The 19,040-nt window shown below is 49.0% G+C and overlaps 1 protein-coding gene across 28 annotated transcripts in view; it reads right to left on the bottom strand.

Moving 5' to 3' along the window:
- Positions 1-4,336: 4,336 nt before the first annotated feature.
- LOC149124908 (rho GTPase-activating protein 20-like) overlaps positions 4,337-19,040 on the bottom strand; it is an 82,164-nt gene continuing 67,460 nt past the window's right edge. For 9 of the 28 annotated variants that reach the window (XM_089302028.1, XM_089302026.1, XM_089302029.1 and 6 more), the window contains 6 exons: positions 18,242-18,378; positions 16,854-17,015; positions 12,989-13,095; positions 12,003-12,198; positions 11,512-11,662; positions 4,618-4,781 (listed from right to left, as the gene is read on the bottom strand). In XM_089302028.1, coding sequence (XP_089158154.1) covers positions 4,633-4,781; positions 11,512-11,662; positions 12,003-12,198; positions 12,989-13,095; positions 16,854-17,015; positions 18,242-18,378 — 902 coding nt within the window. In that variant the 3' untranslated portion in view covers positions 4,618-4,632. Of the gene's footprint in view, positions 4,782-5,408; positions 5,824-6,739; positions 10,247-10,351; positions 10,611-11,511; positions 11,663-12,002; positions 12,199-12,988; positions 13,096-14,812; positions 15,077-16,853; positions 17,016-18,240; positions 18,379-19,040 lie in introns of those variants that run through there. The other 19 variants (XR_016211641.1, XR_016211642.1, XM_089302017.1 and 16 more) reach the window with 18 other exon arrangements.

Here is a 19,040-nt window from a genome sequence, read left to right on the forward strand (position 1 = left end):
ACACACCTGCCTCCGCCTAGGAAACCAGGCAGAGCAATGTTCTCCCGGCCCCACACCTCCCGACGCCTCATGTGGGTGGGTGCCTAGGTCAGTGCGGAGACAGCACGGGCGCCTGCCTGCCTAGGCCACAAAGAATCCCGACCAAGGGAAACTGGTGGCACCGGGGCCAGGGCGAGGGCCCGCAGCAGGGCGCGCCGTCCCCCCTTGTGCGTTGGGCCGCGCAAGGCCTTGGTGCCACCCCACCCTCCAAGTGGGTTCCCCTCCTTGGCCAGGGCTGGCGGGCCAAGAGCGGCCCTTGCCTTCCACACGGCAAGGCGACGAGGAAGGGGAAGTGAAAGGATCCAGGAACCAGGCAAGGGCCACCTCCGGGTTCCAGGGGCAGCCAAGAAAGAACCTGACGGCACCCAGCCCCCTGTCTCAGGGGAGGGGCCTGGTGGGCACACCTCGAGCAATCCTCTGGGCCCTCCAGGACGGCAACGGAGCACCGTGTCCGGCACGGGCTCAGTCCAGCCAGGCCCCGCTGGACGGCTCCCCGCATGGGGGCAAGAGGGGAGAAATGCGGACGGAGCAACCGCGCCCTCTCTCATCTGCGCCCACTCAGGGCACGCAGGACAGACGGGCCCGCGAGCGCACGACTGGGAACTGGCCCATCCAGGACACTGGGTCAGATTCTCCTGGTGGCCCGCCGGACTACAAGGCAGACAACTCCCCAGCTGCCTGGGGGCACGGCCCGGGTCCAGAACACGCTCGTGCCAGCGTCAGATGGCACATCGAGGACTTGTCCTCAGGCAGCGGCCACGCCTCCTGGACGCTGTCCCGGGAGCTCGGAGACCAGCCAACGCCAAGAGGAAGGCAAGGACGTCTCAGGAGAGGCAGAGGCACAGAGCACCTCCCTCGCGGAGCCCAGCGTGCCCGCGCCTAAGTCCGCTGCGCACACTGGGCCACCAGGGGCAGTGGGGCACTCCACGCCGGGTCCCATGAGGCTTCTGCACTCGCAGCCTCCGTGGCCACGCCAGGCATGCGGGCTGGGAGTGCTGCACCAGACCCCCGGGGTCATGGCGGGAGCAGACGTGGGGGGCGGGGAAGCCTACGCCCCTCCCGCACGGGTTAGCAGACCACCACGCAGAGAAACGGACAACCTGCGGACAGGCCCAGGCAGCGTGCAGCCAACCAGAGAACCCGGGAGGACACACGGCCCCGTCTCGGAGCGCCGGACTCGCACCGCGGCCCCTCTCTCCCCAGGGAGCACATCCTTCCCGGGCAGAGCCCCGAGGACGTCCCCGCAGCTCCAGAGCACAGGCCAGCGTTTCGGGACAAGGAATCGCATGGCGACACCTTCCCGGTCCCGGAGGCAATAGGAAAGCCCGTTCTCGCTCAAGGAGCCCCGGCAACCCAGCGGGCTCCCAGGGGCAGAGGACACAAGGCACACGGGCCCCTACCGTGGTCGTGGTCGTGGTCGTGGTCGTGGTCAGCCTCCTCGGTGCTGGGAGTCATGGTTGGGAGCGGCACGTCCGGAACGGGTTCCCGGGTGCCGGGCTCGGCGTCTGCGGAAGAAGAAGAGACATCACGCACTTGGCCTGAGTGAGGGTCTCTGCCGACAACACACCTGCCTCCGCCTAGGAAACCAGGCAGAGAAATGTTCTCCCGGCCCCACACCTCCCGACGCCTCATGTGGGTGGGTGCCTAGGTCAGTGCGGAGACAGCACGGGCGCCTGCCTGCCTAGGCCACAAAGAATCCCGACCAAGGGAAACTGGTGGCACCGGGGCCAGGGCGAGGGCCCGCAGCAGGGCGCGCCGTCCCCCCTTGTGCGTTGGGCCGCGCAAGGCCTTGGTGCCACCCCACCCTCCAAGTGGGTTCCCCTCCTTGGCCAGGGCTGGCGGGCTAAGAGCGGCCCTTGCCTTCCACATGGCAAGGCGATGAGGAAGGGGAAGTGAAAGGATCCAGGAACCAGGCAAGGGCCACCTCCGGGTTCCAGGGGCAGCCAAGAAAGAACCTGACGGCACCCAGCCCCCTGTCTCAGGGGAGGGGCCTGGTGGGCACACCTCGAGCAATCCTCTGGGCCCTCCAGGACGGCAACGGAGCACCGTGTCCGGCACGGGCTCAGTCCAGCCAGGCCCTGCTGGACGGCTCCCCGCATGGGGGCGAGAGGGGAGAAAAGCGGACGGAGCAACCGCGCCCTCTCTCATCTGCGCCCACTCAGGGCACGGAGGACAGACGGGCCCGCGTGGCTGGCTCCACACACCAGCCCGGGTCTGGTCTGGGCCACGAGCGCACGACTGGGAACTGGCCCATCCAGGACACTGGGTCAGATTCTCCTGGTGGCCCGCCGGACTACAAGGCAGACAACTCCCCAGCTGCCTGGGGGCACGGCCCGGGTCCAGAACACGCTCGTGCCAGCGTCAGAGGGCACATCGAGGACTTGTCCTCAGGCAGCGGCCACGCCTCCTGGACGCTGTCCCGGGAGCTCGGAGACCAGCCAACGCCAAGAGGAAGGCAAGGACGTCTCAGGAGAGGCAGAGGCACAGAGCACCACCCTCGCGGAGCCCAGCGTGCCCGCGCCTAAGTCCGCTGCGCACACTGGGCCACCAGGGGCAGTGGGGCACTCCACGCCGGGTCCCATGAGGCTTCTGCACTCGCAGCCTCCGTGGCCACGCCAGGCATGCGGGCTGGGAGTGCTGCACCAGACCCCCGGGGTGGGTCATGGCGGGAGCAGACGTGGGGGGCGGGGAAGCCTACGCCCCTCCCGCACGGGTTAGCAGACCACCACGCAGAGAAACGGACAACCTGCGGACAGGCCCAGGCAGCGTGCAGCCAACCAGAGAACCCGGGAGGACACACGGCCCCGTCTCGGAGCGCCGGACTCGCACCGCGGCCCCTCTCTCCCCAGGGAGCACATCCTTCCCGGGCAGAGCCCCGAGGACGTCCCCGCAGCTCCAGAGCACAGGCCAGCGTTTCGGGACAAGGAATCGCATGGCGACACCTTCCCGGTCCCGGAGGCAATAGGAAAGCCCGTTCTCGCTCAAGGAGCCCCGGCAACCCAGCGGGCTCCCAGGGGCAGAGGACACAAGGCACACGGGCCCCTACCGTGGTCGTGGTCGTGGTCGTGGTCGTGGTCGTGGTCGTGGTCAGCCTCCTCGGTGCTGGGAGTCATGGTTGGGAGCGGCACGTCCGGAACGGGTTCCCGGGTGCCGGGCTCGGCGTCTGCGGAAGAAGAAGAGACATCACGCACTTGGCCTGAGTGAGGGTCTCTGCCGACAACACACCTGCCTCCGCCTAGGAAACCAGGCAGAGCAATGTTCTCCCGGCCCCACACCTCCCGACGCCTCATGTGGGTGGGTGCCTAGGTCAGTGCGGAGACAGCACGGGCGCCTGCCTGCCTAGGCCACAAAGAATCCCGACCAAGGGAAACTGGTGGCACCGGGGCCAGGGCGAGGGCCCGCAGCAGGGCGCGCCGTCCCCCCTTGTGCGTTGGGCCGCGCAAGGCCTTGGTGCCACCCCACCCTCCAAGTGGGTTCCCCTCCTTGGCCAGGGCTGGCGGGCCAAGAGCGGCCCTTGCCTTCCACACGGCAAGGCGACGAGGAAGGGGAAGTGAAAGGATCCAGGAACCAGGCAAGGGCCACCTCCGGGTTCCAGGGGCAGCCAAGAAAGAACCTGACGGCACCCAGCCCCCTGTCTCAGGGGAGGGGCCTGGTGGGCACACCTCGAGCAATCCTCTGGGCCCTCCAGGACGGCAACGGAGCACCGTGTCCGGCACGGGCTCAGTCCAGCCAGGCCCCGCTGGACGGCTCCCCGCATGGGGGCAAGAGGGGAGAAATGCGGACGGAGCAACCGCGCCCTCTCTCATCTGCGCCCACTCAGGGCACGCAGGACAGACGGGCCCGCGAGCGCACGACTGGGAACTGGCCCATCCAGGACACTGGGTCAGATTCTCCTGGTGGCCCGCCGGACTACAAGGCAGACAACTCCCCAGCTGCCTGGGGGCACGGCACGGGTCCAGAACACGCTCGTGCCAGCGTCAGAGGGCACATCGAGGACTTGTCCTCAGGCAGCGGCCACGCCTCCTGGACGCTGTCCCGGGAGCTCGGAGACCAGCCAACGCCAAGAGGAAGGCAAGGACGTCTCAGGAGAGGCAGAGGCACAGAGCACCACCCTCGCGGAGCCCAGCGTGCCCGCGCCTAAGTCCGCTGCGCACACTGGGCCACCAGGGGCAGTGGGGCACTCCACGCCGGGTCCCATGAGGCTTCTGCACTCGCAGCCTCCGTGGCCACGCCAGGCATGCGGGCTGGGAGTGCTGCACCAGACCCCCGGGGTCATGGCGGGAGCAGACGTGGGGGGCGGGGAAGCCTACGCCCCTCCCGCACGGGTCAGCAGACCACCACGCAGAGAAACGGACAACCTGCGGACAGGCCCAGGCAGCGTGCAGCCAACCAGAGCACCCGGGAGGACACACGGCCCCGTCTCGGAGCGCCTGACTCGCACCGCGGCCCCTCTCTCCCCAGGGAGCACATCCTTCCCGGGCAGAGCCCCGAGGACGTCCCCGCAGCTCCAGAGCACAGGCCAGCGTTTCGGGACAAGGAATCGCATGGCGACACCTTCCCGGTCCCGGAGGCAATAGGAAAGCCCGTTCTCGCTCAAGGAGCCCCGGCAACCCAGCGGGCTCCCAGGGGCAGAGGACACAAGGCACACGGGCCCCTACCGTGGTCGTGGTCAGCTTCGGTGCTGGGAGTCATGGTTGGGAGCGGCACGTCCGGAACAGGTTCCCGGGTGCTGGGCTCGGCGTCTGCGGAAGAAGAAGAGACATCACACACTTGGCCTGAGTGAGGGTCTTTGCCGACAACACACCTGCCTCCGCCTAGGAAACCAGGGTGAGCAATCCTCTGGTCCCTCCAGGATGGCAACTGAGCACCATGTCCGGCACGGGCTCAGTCCAGCCATGGCCCGCTGGACGGTTCTCTTCCCAGGGAAACTAGCGGGATTGGGGGTGGGTTTGGGCCTGTGTCAGGGTCGAGTAGTTGGGTCGCTCATGGTTTGATTTCACCCCTCTCTCCATTTTGTTTGGCCACCTGTACAGTGTCTAAAGGGCTCAAGCCATGTGGAGACCCTCATGCACCAGTGGTGTATGTACGCTCTGGGTGTAATGGGAAGTACAATTTGTAATCTCAGTTAACCTGACTAGCATTCTGGCACTCTTTTCCCAGGAGACACGTCCTTCCTGGGCACATATCCAAGGTTCCTTCACAGCCTGAGAGCAGAGCCACTTATTTCTTGAGAAGGAATCACTTTGCAACAAATCGGAACGTTAAAGAGCATGTGAAGTGAAAGGATGCAGGAACTTGCAAGTGCCACCTTGGTGTTCCAGTGGGAGCAAAGAACCTTATTTCACCCAGACCACAGTCCCCTCTGAGGGGCTACGTGAGTATACCTCTAGGAATTCTCTGGTCCCTGCAGGACACTACTGCCAACCCCAGTTCTCATGAACCATGTTCAGCACATGCTTAGTCATGTCACTCCCTCGTTGACGCTCCCGCCATGTGGGAGAAATTCTTATGCAGCTGCACAATCTCCTCTGTGCTCACTCACAGGGCAGAAGGCAAGCGTGGCCGCACCGCTGTTTGGTCCGGTCTTTTTCCCTAGTGGAGGATTGGGGCCTGTCCCATTCAGGGCACTCTTTCAGGCTCATGTTGGGTTCATGTACTCCATGTCAGACAAATCTCAAAGTGTTTAGGCATGCTTTAAGAACACACTCATTCCAGCAGCAGAGATCAAATCCATGACTTCACGTCAGGCAACAGCCATGCTTCGTGGACACGTTTCCCGGGGTTCTGAGACCAGCCGAAGCAAAAAAAAAATGATTGTCATGTTGGGTTTCAAACTCCATAGAAAACAAATATAAATGTCTTAGGCAGGATTGGGGAACCCACTCGTTCCATGTTTCAATTAGTGCATCGCTTTTCAGGCGGTAACACTGTAAGTCACAGATGTAATGAAATTTCTTTTAACTATCATTTGTCTATTTGTTGTGCTAGGGAGCCAACAAAGTACAATATGATGCCCAGTTCACTTTCTTATTAGGGATCCTGGTGACAGTCTCTGTGAATTAATCTTTTCCCTCCTTCACTGCAACTGAAAACCTCAAGTGCCATTAGCCTTGCCCTCATATAATTGGTAAATTCAGTATTTGGTGGATGGCTCCAAGCATTTAGGGATGAAAGGTGAAAATGCAAAACCACCATGCCATCTCTCTAATTCAGTATCTCAGTTGTCAGAGAAAAGCAGCATGTCTGGGCATAGAAATGTTTCTTCATTTCTCCTCTTTATGAATTAGTTTTTATTGAAAAGAGTTCATGGTTTAGCCAAATGCAGGGTTAGCACTTGGATTTTTGCTTTGTGTTGGAGTGAAGCTGCTCTAGGAGTCTAGGCTCTCAGCGTTCATCAACATTCATCAATGGTAACTGTGTCTATGAGTGTTGCAGTGGTATAGTCTGCTGCAGTTCATAAGGATAGAAGTTGGGCTTGAGCTGAATATGGGTTTCTTTATCTGTATATCTTTGGTGCACCGAGAGTTCAATTTCAGTCTTGCCAGAGAGTGTGACAGCCAGGACCTTGTTCTTGGTGCTGAGAGAGACAAAGTTGACCTCCCCCTTGTCCTACTGGCAAGTCTTGATGATTCCAGTGATTATGGAACCAATTCCTGTGACTCTATACAGATGGGCCCTTCCTCAGCTCATTTCTGTGCTAAGAATTGCCCTTCCCCTTTCAGAAAAGTAAGAGGATAGGCATAGATGAAATGAAAAGATCCAGTAATTAGGGAAATGGCCAGTATCCCGGTGAGAGCCAAGGAAAATGTGCCACTTTGCTAACCCACTGTCTTGGCATAGAGACAACAAGGGTGACTCACTCTCTAGGCATTTTATCCCTCCTGCACAGCAAAAGACGACTTCAATCCAAGTTAGGAAAGTTGCTCAACCATTTCGGCAAGTTAGTTCTTGAGGAGGTTTCAAGGAATTTTAGGAAAGATGGGATAAAATCCTCAAAAACCCTGACAACTGTTATTTTCAGTAACTCAGAAGACAGAGGACAAATGACATAGGTGGGCTCATTCCATGCTTAGTCTTGGTCTCCTTGCCCAGTGAAGGAAGTGTTTATGCCAGTCACACTCCCAGACACTGGGTCCAATTCTCAGGTAGATTTTATTTAATCCATTGAAGAAAAATCTACAGTTGTCTTGGGATAACTTTGGAAAACAGACCCTATGAGAGGTCAAGGCAACGATTTAACACCCCAGCATCAGGCAATCATCATGGAGATTTCCTTGAGGTTTCTGAGACCTCGTGAAGGAAAGGAGAGGGAAATACATATCATGAGTACAAGATGCAAAGACGGAATTCTTTTGGAGCTAAACAAAAGATTTTCTAAATTCATTGCAGATATATTATTTTTATTTGAGTAGCACTAGTCTACCAAACTTTGGAGTTACGATTTGAGGTAGCAAACGTGTGAGGATACAGAAAATGAAAGTCTCGGCAAATTGAGTGCTGATTTGGTGTACGATTGTGAAGCAGTCATGATTCCAGCAGAAGCAAATGGTTGTCTCAGTGTTTGTGCCTCATCAGCAATTTTCTTTCAAGGGAATCTGCCCTTCCAAGGCAGAAACTGAAGATGTCAAGCTAGTTAGGAAACACACATTCAAACATTTGTGAAAAAGAAGCTCTTAATGTCACATTAAAAGATGGGCAGAGAACATAAAATGAAATCCTAAGTAATTCTGCTAACTGAACACATCCAGTGTTCAGAATGCAGAGGTCAAAAGACAGATGTGGGCCCTGGCCAGCTCGGGCTTGGCATTATTTGCCAGTAGACGATTTTGTTCAGTCACCACATCTTACACTGTGCCACACTCCAAGTGAAGTGTGAACTTTCATGTTGAAGGAAAAACAAAACCTATCATAGTACATTTTCCAACAGCAGACCCTTCTCAACATCAGATAACTGGTAATGAAGTTATTCTGAATCCAAATACGATACAAGCACATGAAAGGAGATACATGCAAACATGCATTATGGGAAAATGCTGTGTGAACTTCCTTTTGCTCAAGAAAAAAAGATTCCTATTCTAAATTCTCTTACATGTTTCCTGTTTGTCCTTGGATATCATTTTGAACTGTAATTTTCCTTCCAGAAAATATAAGCACAAGAAAAATAAAGGCAAACGGCATAGTCAGTGTTCCCGTGGAAGCCAAGTCAAGAAAAATATGAAGTCAAAACCATTGCCTTAGTTTGGTAGTCACACTGGTCATTCTCTAGCAAGAGAGTTATTAATGGAGGAGTTCAATTCCAGTTAGGAAAATTATACATTTTGGCAAGTTGGTTTGTAGCAGGCGTTCAAGGCAGTGCAAGGAAGATTCAAGTACATGCTTAGGAACCACACCAATTGTTCTCTTCAGTAACTCAGAAGACAAGGTTCAGAAGGCACGCACAGGCCAATCTGAAACTCGGGCCTAGCCTTTTTGCCAAGTGGAGGGTTTGGGTCAGTCACATTCTTTGACATTGGATCCGATTCTCATGTTGGTTTTATTGATTCCACTGTGGAAAAATCTAAAGCTGTCTTAGAATATGTTCAGAAAACAGACTCATCTCAGTGTAAGGTACAAGTAAAATCAACTCTGAAATCTCAACTTCATGTACTCATAAAGGGGATTTTCCTGAGGTTTCAGAGACCTCATGAAGAAAAGAAAAAGAAAACGTACTGGGGGCAGCCAAAATAGCTCAGTTGGGAGAGTGTTAGACTGAAGAAAAGGAAAATAGATACGATGAGAACCCACTGCACAAATTGAATCATTTTTTAGAATTGTTACTAATATAAAGAGAACAGATTTCGTGTATTTCACAGCTACAGTTCTAAGAAGAGAATCATAATTCCCCCCTCCCCCTCTCACTCTCTCAACCCCCTCTTTTCTTCCCTACTTTTCCTTTAAGTTTTACAAAGAAAAGCTTTCAGTCCACTCTATAGTCACAGGCTTAATTTATCACTAACCATATATTCAACAAGTAACAAAGTCGGAAGACTACAGTTCCACACAAGTATACACAAGGCCTAAGAAGAGCAATCATATCACAAAGTATCCATTTTATTCCTAAGTATTTTTTGTATTCTACATCACCTGCCACATAGCAGAGAAAATAAATATATTTGTCTTTTAGGGACTGGCTTGTATCATTAGGCTTAATGGTCCCCACTTGTATCCATTTCTATACAAAAGACAGGATTTCATTCTTTTCTTTTTATGGCTGAGGAGTATTCCACAGTGTGTATATACCACATTTTCTTAATTCCATTATCAGTTGATGGATATCTGGGTTGACTCCACATCTTAGTTGTTGTGAATTCAGCTGCAATAAACATGGGGGTACAGATGACACTTCACATGCTGATTTCATTTTCTTTGGGTTCATTCCCAGGAGTGGAATGGATCAGTCATATGGTAGATCTATTTTCAGATTTCTGAGGAATCTCCATACTGTCTTCCATAATGGTTCTACTAGTTTACATTCCCACAAGCAGTGGGTTAGGGTACCTTTTCCCCACATCATCACCAGCATTGATTGCTTTTTGAGTTTTGGATGATAGCCATCTAACTGGGCTGAAGTGAAAAATCATTGTGGCTTTGATTTGCATCTCCCTGCAGACTAGTGATCCTGAGCATCTGTTCACCTGTCTATTGGCCATTTCAATATTTTGAGCAGGAAAATTCCTTTCTAAATTCATTTCAGGTGTTTTATTTTTATTTAAATTCCACTTATATACAAAACATGAGAATTACTTTAAGAGGCGCAAAAAGGATAAGGACAGAAATACTGAAAATCTATCTTGAAAATCAATGATTGAATTTTGCAACTGTGAGACAGTTACAGAATAACTGGATTCAAAACGTTTGTCTTAGGGTAGGTGCCTCGTGGGCAATTTTCTACCAAGGAATTCTATCCTTCCAGGAAAGAAACTGAAGATTTCAAGCACATCGATAACAAGGCGCAAACCTTTTATAAACTATCCTTTGGCGTTAGGTGAAAGGAATTTTAGGGACATTTAAAGGAAGCACGCTCTTGGTACTCTTCAGTAACTCAGATTGCGAGGACAGAAGACGCAGGTGGTCCCTTTACAAGCTCAAGCTTGACTTCTTTTTCCTTTGGAAAGTTCTGGCCAGACACCATACCTTTAATGGGTTCAGACTCCGGTGACAGTGTCATCTTTTCCATTGACGAGAAAACAAAAGTAGTGTTAGTCTATTTTCAGTCACTTTTCAGTATCTGATTGCAGGAGAAGAATTGGTTTGGAATGTAAATATCATTTGCTCCCAATGTGGGTTTCTTTAAGTTCTGAGACATCATCAAACTAAGTATATCAAAGTATGTCTCTGAGAAAATGATGCCCAAGTTGAATACTCATTGTGAATCAAACCAATTCTTGTTTTGAATTGAAAGTTTGAGGTTTAATCCTTGAAATCATTTAAATGAAGAATCTTGTACTTTGGAAAAGTACCCATTAGTTTTCCACAGGGAGCCAAGGATAGAATAACATCATTGACTCATATTGGAGATTGTCTTGCAGTTTCTGAGACATCATGAAGACAAGTTTATGAAAGAACAATTAATGAAAAAATGATTTATAGATGTACTACTTTCTTGAGCAAAACAAATCCCTATCCTTCATTTATTCTAAGGTTTTTATTTTTAACTTTGAGTACTATTTATGTACACAACATACAAAGGTGACACGTTGGTACATGAAGGCACCAAATTTGGAACACTGGCAAGAAGCCTCTATGACATGAGGTCTTTTCTGGTCATCCCTAACACTATTCCCTTTCAAAGGGTTTCAAAGAGCACTGGGACTTGGGATGTGTCAGCTACCACAGAGTACCAAGCCTCGCCGATGCTTCAACAGGAACACACTGATTATATGGGAGAGAGTAACTCAGAAGTGTATGTGGAAATGCATTTCAAAGAATGAACTTGTCTATGCACACACTGTTTCTAGTTGTATCATAAATACCTATAATGAAAAAGTGTGCATTCATCTGAATATGTTTAGCAGCGAAGTCACATACTACTTTAAGTCCACGTTTCCTCAGCACATGAGGCACTCTCATTTGTAAGGGCTACACTTACATTTGGTTAGAAAATGGTTCCATAGACTAGATCAACACACGATCTCTCTGATGCACACATCATTTGCAAGAGTGGCGTGGTAAGTCAAGTACATCATCTTATCTGTGCTTTGGTCTCAGGACACCATAAAACCTCCTGATCTGTGCTACCCTTGTGAAGACAGAGCAGGTGGAGTCATGGGAGGGGCGGCATTACTCTTGGGGTTAGCCCTGAGCTACAGGACATCACTCAAGCTTCTCCTGTGACACCTGGCAGGCTTGCGGTCTGGTTCTTAGCAAAGGAGTGAAATTCTCCCAGAGAACCTGGCACGCTGGCCCTAAGATCCCACCGCAGGGAACTCTCACCTGGGCTGGCAGCACTCTGCCCCGCAGTGGCGATGACTTGCCGGGTACTCTCTCCAATGTTTCTTTTGGATTTCATACAGCTCTTCTTAGACTTCTGGTCAACTGCAAATATTCTGGGATAACTTGCAATCAGAAACTCCACGAGGGAAAGCTGTGACACAAAAGGATGAACATGGGGTGCTCTTTTCCACTTGGCCTATTTAGGAGTCACAAGTCCTATGTGAACCGTGAACATCACAAAAATGTGAAATTCTGGATTCTAACAAAAATTTGCACTTGACAGTAACACATACGAACCAGTTTTATCTCATAAATGACAGTTACACTTCCAAGAATACTATGTAACTTGTCCAAAAACATTTCTCATTAGAAGACCAACATATTTTGTGGCCTAGTTGAATGGCTAATATTTTGATATCACTCGCTTCTTTGGCAAGAATGCAAATCCTGACTTTCACTTTTCCAACACAAACAAACAGGGTACTCATTACCTTTCTCCTTATTTCATCTTCGAGGGCTGGGCTTCTTGAAGTAGATCGCCAGACACACAGAAGGCTCGGGGTGATGCACAAAGCTAACTTTGATGTAGTCATCTGATTGTATGATGCATTACATGAGATTGCATATAATGATGAAAACAAGTGTCTTATGAGAGCTGTGTTAGTTCTGGGCAGATGGGCTAAAAGCCTAAACACAAAAAAATGCAGTCTTATAACAAGTCATTTTCCTCAGGAATTTGTAGATAAAAAAAAGGAAATACAGTAGTTTTAATGCCATTGACATAATCCAATGAAAATACAGACAAAAGGAGCTGTAAGTCTTAAAAAAAATTCCTATGATTTTTTTGCTGAAATCACAATGTGTTTTCATTTGGGATAACTTTGTAAATATCTAATTGAACACAGGTATATTAAAAACAGATGTTGTGTTACAGAATGTTCTCAGGTGAGAGCTTACTGAGGAAATTCAACAGCAATTAATTGAAAGCATTGCCCTTCTTTGAAAGGTAATAGTACAAGAATGCTGCCTCAAGACAAGAGTCTAAAGCAGTGATGGAACAAACACATCCCGGGCATGAATACATACAAAAGCGCTTGACTGACTTCAATTCTATAAGCACACACAGAGATCTGCACTTAGTTGCTTCTGACAATATGACGGTCAGACCAGTGGTCAACTGTTCTTGTAGCATGTCTCTGACACCAGCGGACTTCCTCCCCACCGATGTCATACATTCAGAATGTGTACAATATCAACAACTCCATAATAACATTTGGGGAGAAATAAGAACTCAATGACAATGGTAGAGTCTACATGTCTTCTGATTCTGGCTGTGGTGTGTGGGACTACAAGAACCCTCTTCACAATGTGCACTCTTCTAGTGGTTCATGCTCGAGAGCAGAAAATCTTTTTCTCAGACTATGTCGGTTGCCTTCTGAGGCATGTCTGGAATGCAGTACCAATTATATAGAATCACCTCTGGATGTCTCTGGCCTCCTCGTCATTCCCTTTATCAAGAACATCCAGCCACTGATCATAGAGGTCGGTTGAAAAGAGAGTGCCAGGAAAGGCTCGAAGACACTCCTTATAGAGATTAAAAAAGAAGTTATATCAATTTGTTGGCAAATATAGACTTGAGAAAGTACAAAGAAAACATTTAATTGCAATATTTCATTTAATCTCCGCTTTTTCTCTAGACATTCAAACTGTGACCTCCATAGAGTTTGGCCTCTAATTCCCACCATTGTGTACATGCAGAAACGGGTGCTTCCATTTCTTCTGACTTACTCTAGAGGTGTACACAGTCTGAGAAGTTTTGGAAGGGAAGAAAAACCTCATCTTATTGTCTCAATCATCTTTTGGAGGGTAGTTATTATGGCATAGTGGATTAATCTGCTGCCAGGGATGCCATCAACTCTTATCAGAGGGTCACTTCAATTCCTGGCTGCTCTACTTCTGATCCAGCACATTGCTAAAGTGCCCGAGAAAGCAGTGGGTAACTGCCCAAGTACTTGGGGCTCTGCCCTACTTCAGAGACCTGAAACAAGTTTTCGGTTCTGGCTTCAGGTTGGCCCAGCCCAACCTGGGCCACTCAGAAAACATGTGGAAGATTGACATCTCTGTATGAGCATGTGTGTGTGTTTGTGTCATTGTAAGCTTATTTATTTATGTAAAAGATGGAGTTGAAACACACACACACACAGGGAGAGAGGGAGAGAGGGAGAGAGGGAGAGAGGAGAGAGAGAAAGAAACAGAGAGACAGTGAGGGAAACAGAGACAGAGAGGAATCTTCCATACACGAATTTACTCTGCAAATGTCCACATTGAATCCGGAAGCCAGGAACTCCACCCAGCTCTGCTATGTGAGTGGCAGGGACCACAGTATTTGGGCCATCTTTGGCTGCCTTCCCATGTCCATTCGTGGTAAGTTCAACCAGAACCAAGCAGCTGGGACTCAAATCAGTGCACATACAGGTTGTCTGTGTTGCAGGTAGTAGGTAAATGCACTGCGCTACACTGCCAGACCCATACGTGTCTCTCTCTTTCACTCTGCCATTCAAATATATAAAACAAATCTATATAGTCTTCTTTGCCTATATTTTAGCAAAATAGTACAAACTGACAAATCTGCTTATGGGTCATCCTAAATCATATTATACACTGTGGACATGTAAACATACATACTTCACATTTTGATTTCAGACTAATCCTTTTAAGTCTTAGCAGCAAAGGTTCCGAACCAAATGAACTAAATATACACACATGTACTCACAGAAAATAGGAAGTAAGGACTGGACATTTTGACTATGTCTGTTCCCTGGGGCAAAATACTCTCCTAATAGCCTCATTCTACTTTCCTTTTCACTAGCTCATTGATCAACTCTTTACAAATATAACCAGAAGATGGTGGGATTTATATTTCCAGTTCATATCCCCTTGCTAGCTTTCTTTCCACTGGTCTCACTATATGGCCCATGACACTTTTCAATAGCAGTGAGTGTAGGAAATGCCTCTCAGTAAGTGTTGTGTTCATAATCCAGACATTGCTCACTCATTCTAGTAGTTCTTGAGTAGTCATTTATGTCATATCCAGTTTGGACTACTGGGGATAGAACAGTGAAGAAAACGGACAAAATCCAAGCCCTCTTATACCCTGACTATGTCACTGGCGTCCAATACTCTCCCACTGTAGTTACAGCCTTTGACTGTTTCCCAAGGAGTATGTCCAGTATGTGTGGAGCTCTGAATGATGGGGAAGTCTGGGATGGCTCAGGAGCAGCTTTGTCTGCTGGGTACTTACTTCCATGCACGTGGGGTATGTGTCCTCTCTTGGCTTTCCCTGTGCTGCAGGATGACTAGACGGGGCATGTTGTGGAAGTCACACTGTGAGCCAAGGAGATCATGTGAAGACGATTTGCTGTTGCACCTCTGCTTCTAGGGAGCTCAATGGCAAATCCAACTCCATGACTGTATTTATGTTTAGCCTGGACCAACTCTCCAGGTGATTCCCATGGTATTTATCAAAAATCAGACTCCAAAGTCCTCAGAGGGGTAACCACTATATCTTGTTGAAAAATGACATCAACTTCATGTACAACAGAAACAACACAAACATGTGACTGTCTAACCTAGTGTATATTTTTATGATCTGAGTGATGTACGTGTGGGCCCAGAAGTCATTACAGAAGTGTAACCATTTAACATGTGGCCAAGCATTGATGGAGGGTAAGGAAAGAGCAAGTGTACTGAGCGTTTCAAAGAATGTAAGGATATTTTTTGTAGTGATTACGGCATTGCCAGATTTTTGTTTCACAGCTGCTGAAATGACCAACAATTCAATTTTCCCTTACAGAAATGTACCTGGATACTTGTGATTTTACCATACAATTTTGAAATACATGTGTATTTTGCATCACCTTGGATTTTAGAATTCTTTGCTCAGGGATGGCACTGTTTCGCAGCAGGTTAACGCCTTGGCCTGAAGTGCCAGAATCCCATATGGTATGGGTGCCGGTTCAAGGCCCGGCTGCTCCTCTTCCGGCCAGGTTCTCTGCTATGGCCTGGGAAAGCAGTGGAAGATGGCCCAAGTCCTTGGGCCCCTGCACCCACATGGGAGACCCAGAGGAGGCTCCTGGCTCCTGGCTTCAGATCGCTGCAGCTCTGGCCATTGCGGCCAATTGGGGAGTGAACCATCGCATGGAGGACTTCTCTCTCTCTCTCTCTCTGCCTCTCCTCTCTCTGTAATTCTGACTTTCAAATAAATAAAAAAAGAGAATTCTGTGCTCAATGGGCAGAGGCACAGAGAGCGAGACACACATGCACATACACGCACACTGTTCATGAATGAGGAAGAGAGACAGAGAGAGATCCTACATAAATGAATGGCTGCAATATCCAGTTCAGACCCTGGTTGAAGCCAAGAGCATCATCCTTGCCTCTCACATGGGAGGCAAGAACCTCAGTACCTTGGCCATCTTCCACTGCCTTCCCAGATGCATTAACAGGATGCTGGATCAGCAGCACAGCAGCCAGGACTTGAATTGGGGCTCTGATATACGACGCCAGCATTCCAACCCCCAGCATACCCTGCTATGCCAAACACAGGCCCAACATTTTAAAACTTCTAACCTAGCTTTGCCTGCTGCAACACTTTCAAAGTCAGATTCACAAGCTGAGCTTTGTGCTGGGGCTCGTTACTATGTAACTATAACTAGGAGTATTGGCTTAAGTACAATGGAAATGAACATAAGATGCCAACAGTAGTCAAAATGAAGGCAGCTCCAAATAGCAGAGTCCTGACACCACGTGTGAAGCAAAGGCATAAGAGACAGGGGAAAGAATGGCAATGAAAAGAATGGAATTTTCTTGGCATTTGTATGTATTTTTAATTCATTTTAAGAGCAATGTTTGCTTATTGTGGAAAACACCTAGAATGGTTTTCAAAATTTCAAATAAAGTTTCTTTGGGAAACTCTGATGTCATTAGGAAGACACTGTCAAATCTGGCAAATGCAGGAGATTTGTACTGGCCAAAATTCTATATGAATAACCAGGGTTTATTTGGAAGATGCTTGGGCAATTATAACTATGCTAGCATAATTCTACATGGAGCATTCAGATGAGGACAGCAAGCATGGAGTCTGAAGACTGGGAAAGCTATCTAACAAGCAGAGTCTGTCCAATGAAGGGAGTAGCTGCCTACAACCTGGAGTTTCTGATGTGTTTTTCAGTTTCTCAGACGCTTAACTGATTAGGCCTACTGCTCTTCTTGAGATGTCACGAGGAATGAAACCCATCACACAGCTTCCATATTGTGCATAGATGATGCCAGAATCCCCCTACCTTTAACAGTGTTGCTAACACAAGTGGCGATTCATTGCCCCAGTCGCCTCTATCTCCTGTGTTAAATCTTTCCTTTAGGGCTATAAATGACTTTATGTCACCAACTTTTTGAAAAATATTCTCTGTCTTTGGCCCTTTCTGCTTGATAATACGAATCACTTCCTGTGGAAAAGAAAAAGGAAAGCTAATTAAAGGACATTTCATATCCACAAGCCCAGAACAAAAGCTAGCCCCCTGTAGAGAAGAGTATGGGAACTGACACAGCAGCAGCTGAAGTGAGGGAAGAAAATTTTGTTCAGTGTCTCTAAATATATGTTCAACCCATCCATCTGATCTGTGTCCACCCACTAAATTGTTTTGAATGCTGGCTTTAACCTAGTTTCCTTTTCAAGGAATGAAACTTGTACACCAAACTTCTCTGCTTCAAGCTTTTAGTGAATCACTCTCTCCTGTTTTACCATGCTGTTCTCATTATTTCCTAGTACTGATGGCCTTTCCCAACTAGGAAAATCTCGTTGCCACACTTGTTGCCAAACTTGTTGACTTTCATGTCCTTCTGCCTCATCTTCATGCCAAGAGGGGAACAGGAGTGTCACAGTCAGGTATCTCCAGGAATCTGTCATCTATTAGGTCCCTTACTTTTCATGAGACCTTGGGCATAGGACATCACCTTACTCATGCTTTCCTTTTATCCATGAATGATGTCACAGTGATGAGGATCCTAGCAACTCCTTCAACTTGTGAATGCTGCAAGGGCTGGGGCACCATCTAGCATGGAACTAACTTGATACATTCCTCCCCACCTCGCAAAAAATGCCCTACATCTAGCATAGTGTATGTAGATGTGCTGGACAATCAATGTGCCAACTCTTAAATGCCCTCCTGGGAAATAACATAGGCCACGTTCTGTGGCTTTCCTCTGACACATTCTCTTATGATAGAAGGATACATAAATGGCAGGTGATCCATCTTATCATCTGAAATACAAACCACGCCCACAGTGAGGGACGTTGAGTTCTAAGTTTGAGTCATCTAGACAAAAAGGAAATGAAGGAACACTTCAAGGAAGAGGCTAAAAGGGGAACATGGGGGGATGTCGACTCCAAGAGATTCAGAAACATTCCTTTTGCTGTGTGTGAGCAGGTGACTGGGTAACATCGCTGAAACCAGCAGAATAAACGGAACGGTTCTTTCTCCTGTTGCCTTTGAAGTAAGACCACGATAACTGAGCTGACTGTTCTTCTTTGAGGTCACATTAAGAAGGCATGTCAGCCAAAGCCAGGGACTGACAAATGATGGCCTCATTTGAAACACTTTTGGATGATGACACCAAGCCCTCAGAACGCTCACTCCTGAGGAGGGCTTCAGAAGATCAAAATGATACCTACCCAGAGTGTGAGGGTCAGGTCCTCAACACCAGACACTCTCAGGAGTGTTGGCACCGAAATAGCAGGAGGGGAGTCCTGGGGCAGGTCATTATGGCTTCTGGTAATGCCCCAGCAAGACAGACAGTTTGTGGGAAAGCCTGAGGAGAAAGTGAGACCATTAGCTGTAGAGGATCATTGACAGATTCTGTTTCCACCCTTTCCATTTGACAGGTGACTGTTTCCAGCCTTAGAAAAGACAGAAACTGATCCATTTGTGGTGTACAAGAGCTTACGATCTGAAATTGGCTAGTACCATCCACGTGACGTTCATGAACTTTTCTTCCCAATTTCCTATAAGCTGGCAGTTAGAATCAGGTGTTTAGCCTAATTGTTAAGATGCCCTAGGCTCATATCAGAGCATCTGGACCTGATGTCCATCTTTGGCTCCCAATTCCAGCTTCTTGCAAATGCAGGCCCTCTGAGGCAGTATGCATGGCTAACAAATTTGGGTTCCTACCTCTCACAAGCACAACATGGAATAAGTTCCCAAATTCCAGCTCTAGTCCTGCCTGTCACAAAGGAGACATGATGTAAATACCAGATTCCAGTTCTGTCCCTGGCCCATGGCCACGGCTGACATTTAGGGAGTGAATCAGAGGATAGGAAACTCAACTCAACTCTTCTCTTCTTTTCTCTCTCTCTCTCTCCTTCTCTTGTGCATGTGTGTGATGGTCTCTCAAATCAAACAATCAATTCATCAACCAGAAATGAAATATAAAGACTTGAGGAAGCTGCTCAGGTTCAATTCTGGCAGTGCTAC

Source organism: Oryctolagus cuniculus, chromosome 8 (assembly GCF_051225735.1).
Source record: "Oryctolagus cuniculus isolate XC-2025 breed Fujian yellow rabbit chromosome 8, ASM5122573v1, whole genome shotgun sequence".
Classification (NCBI taxonomy): Eukaryota; Metazoa; Chordata; class Mammalia; order Lagomorpha; family Leporidae; genus Oryctolagus; species Oryctolagus cuniculus.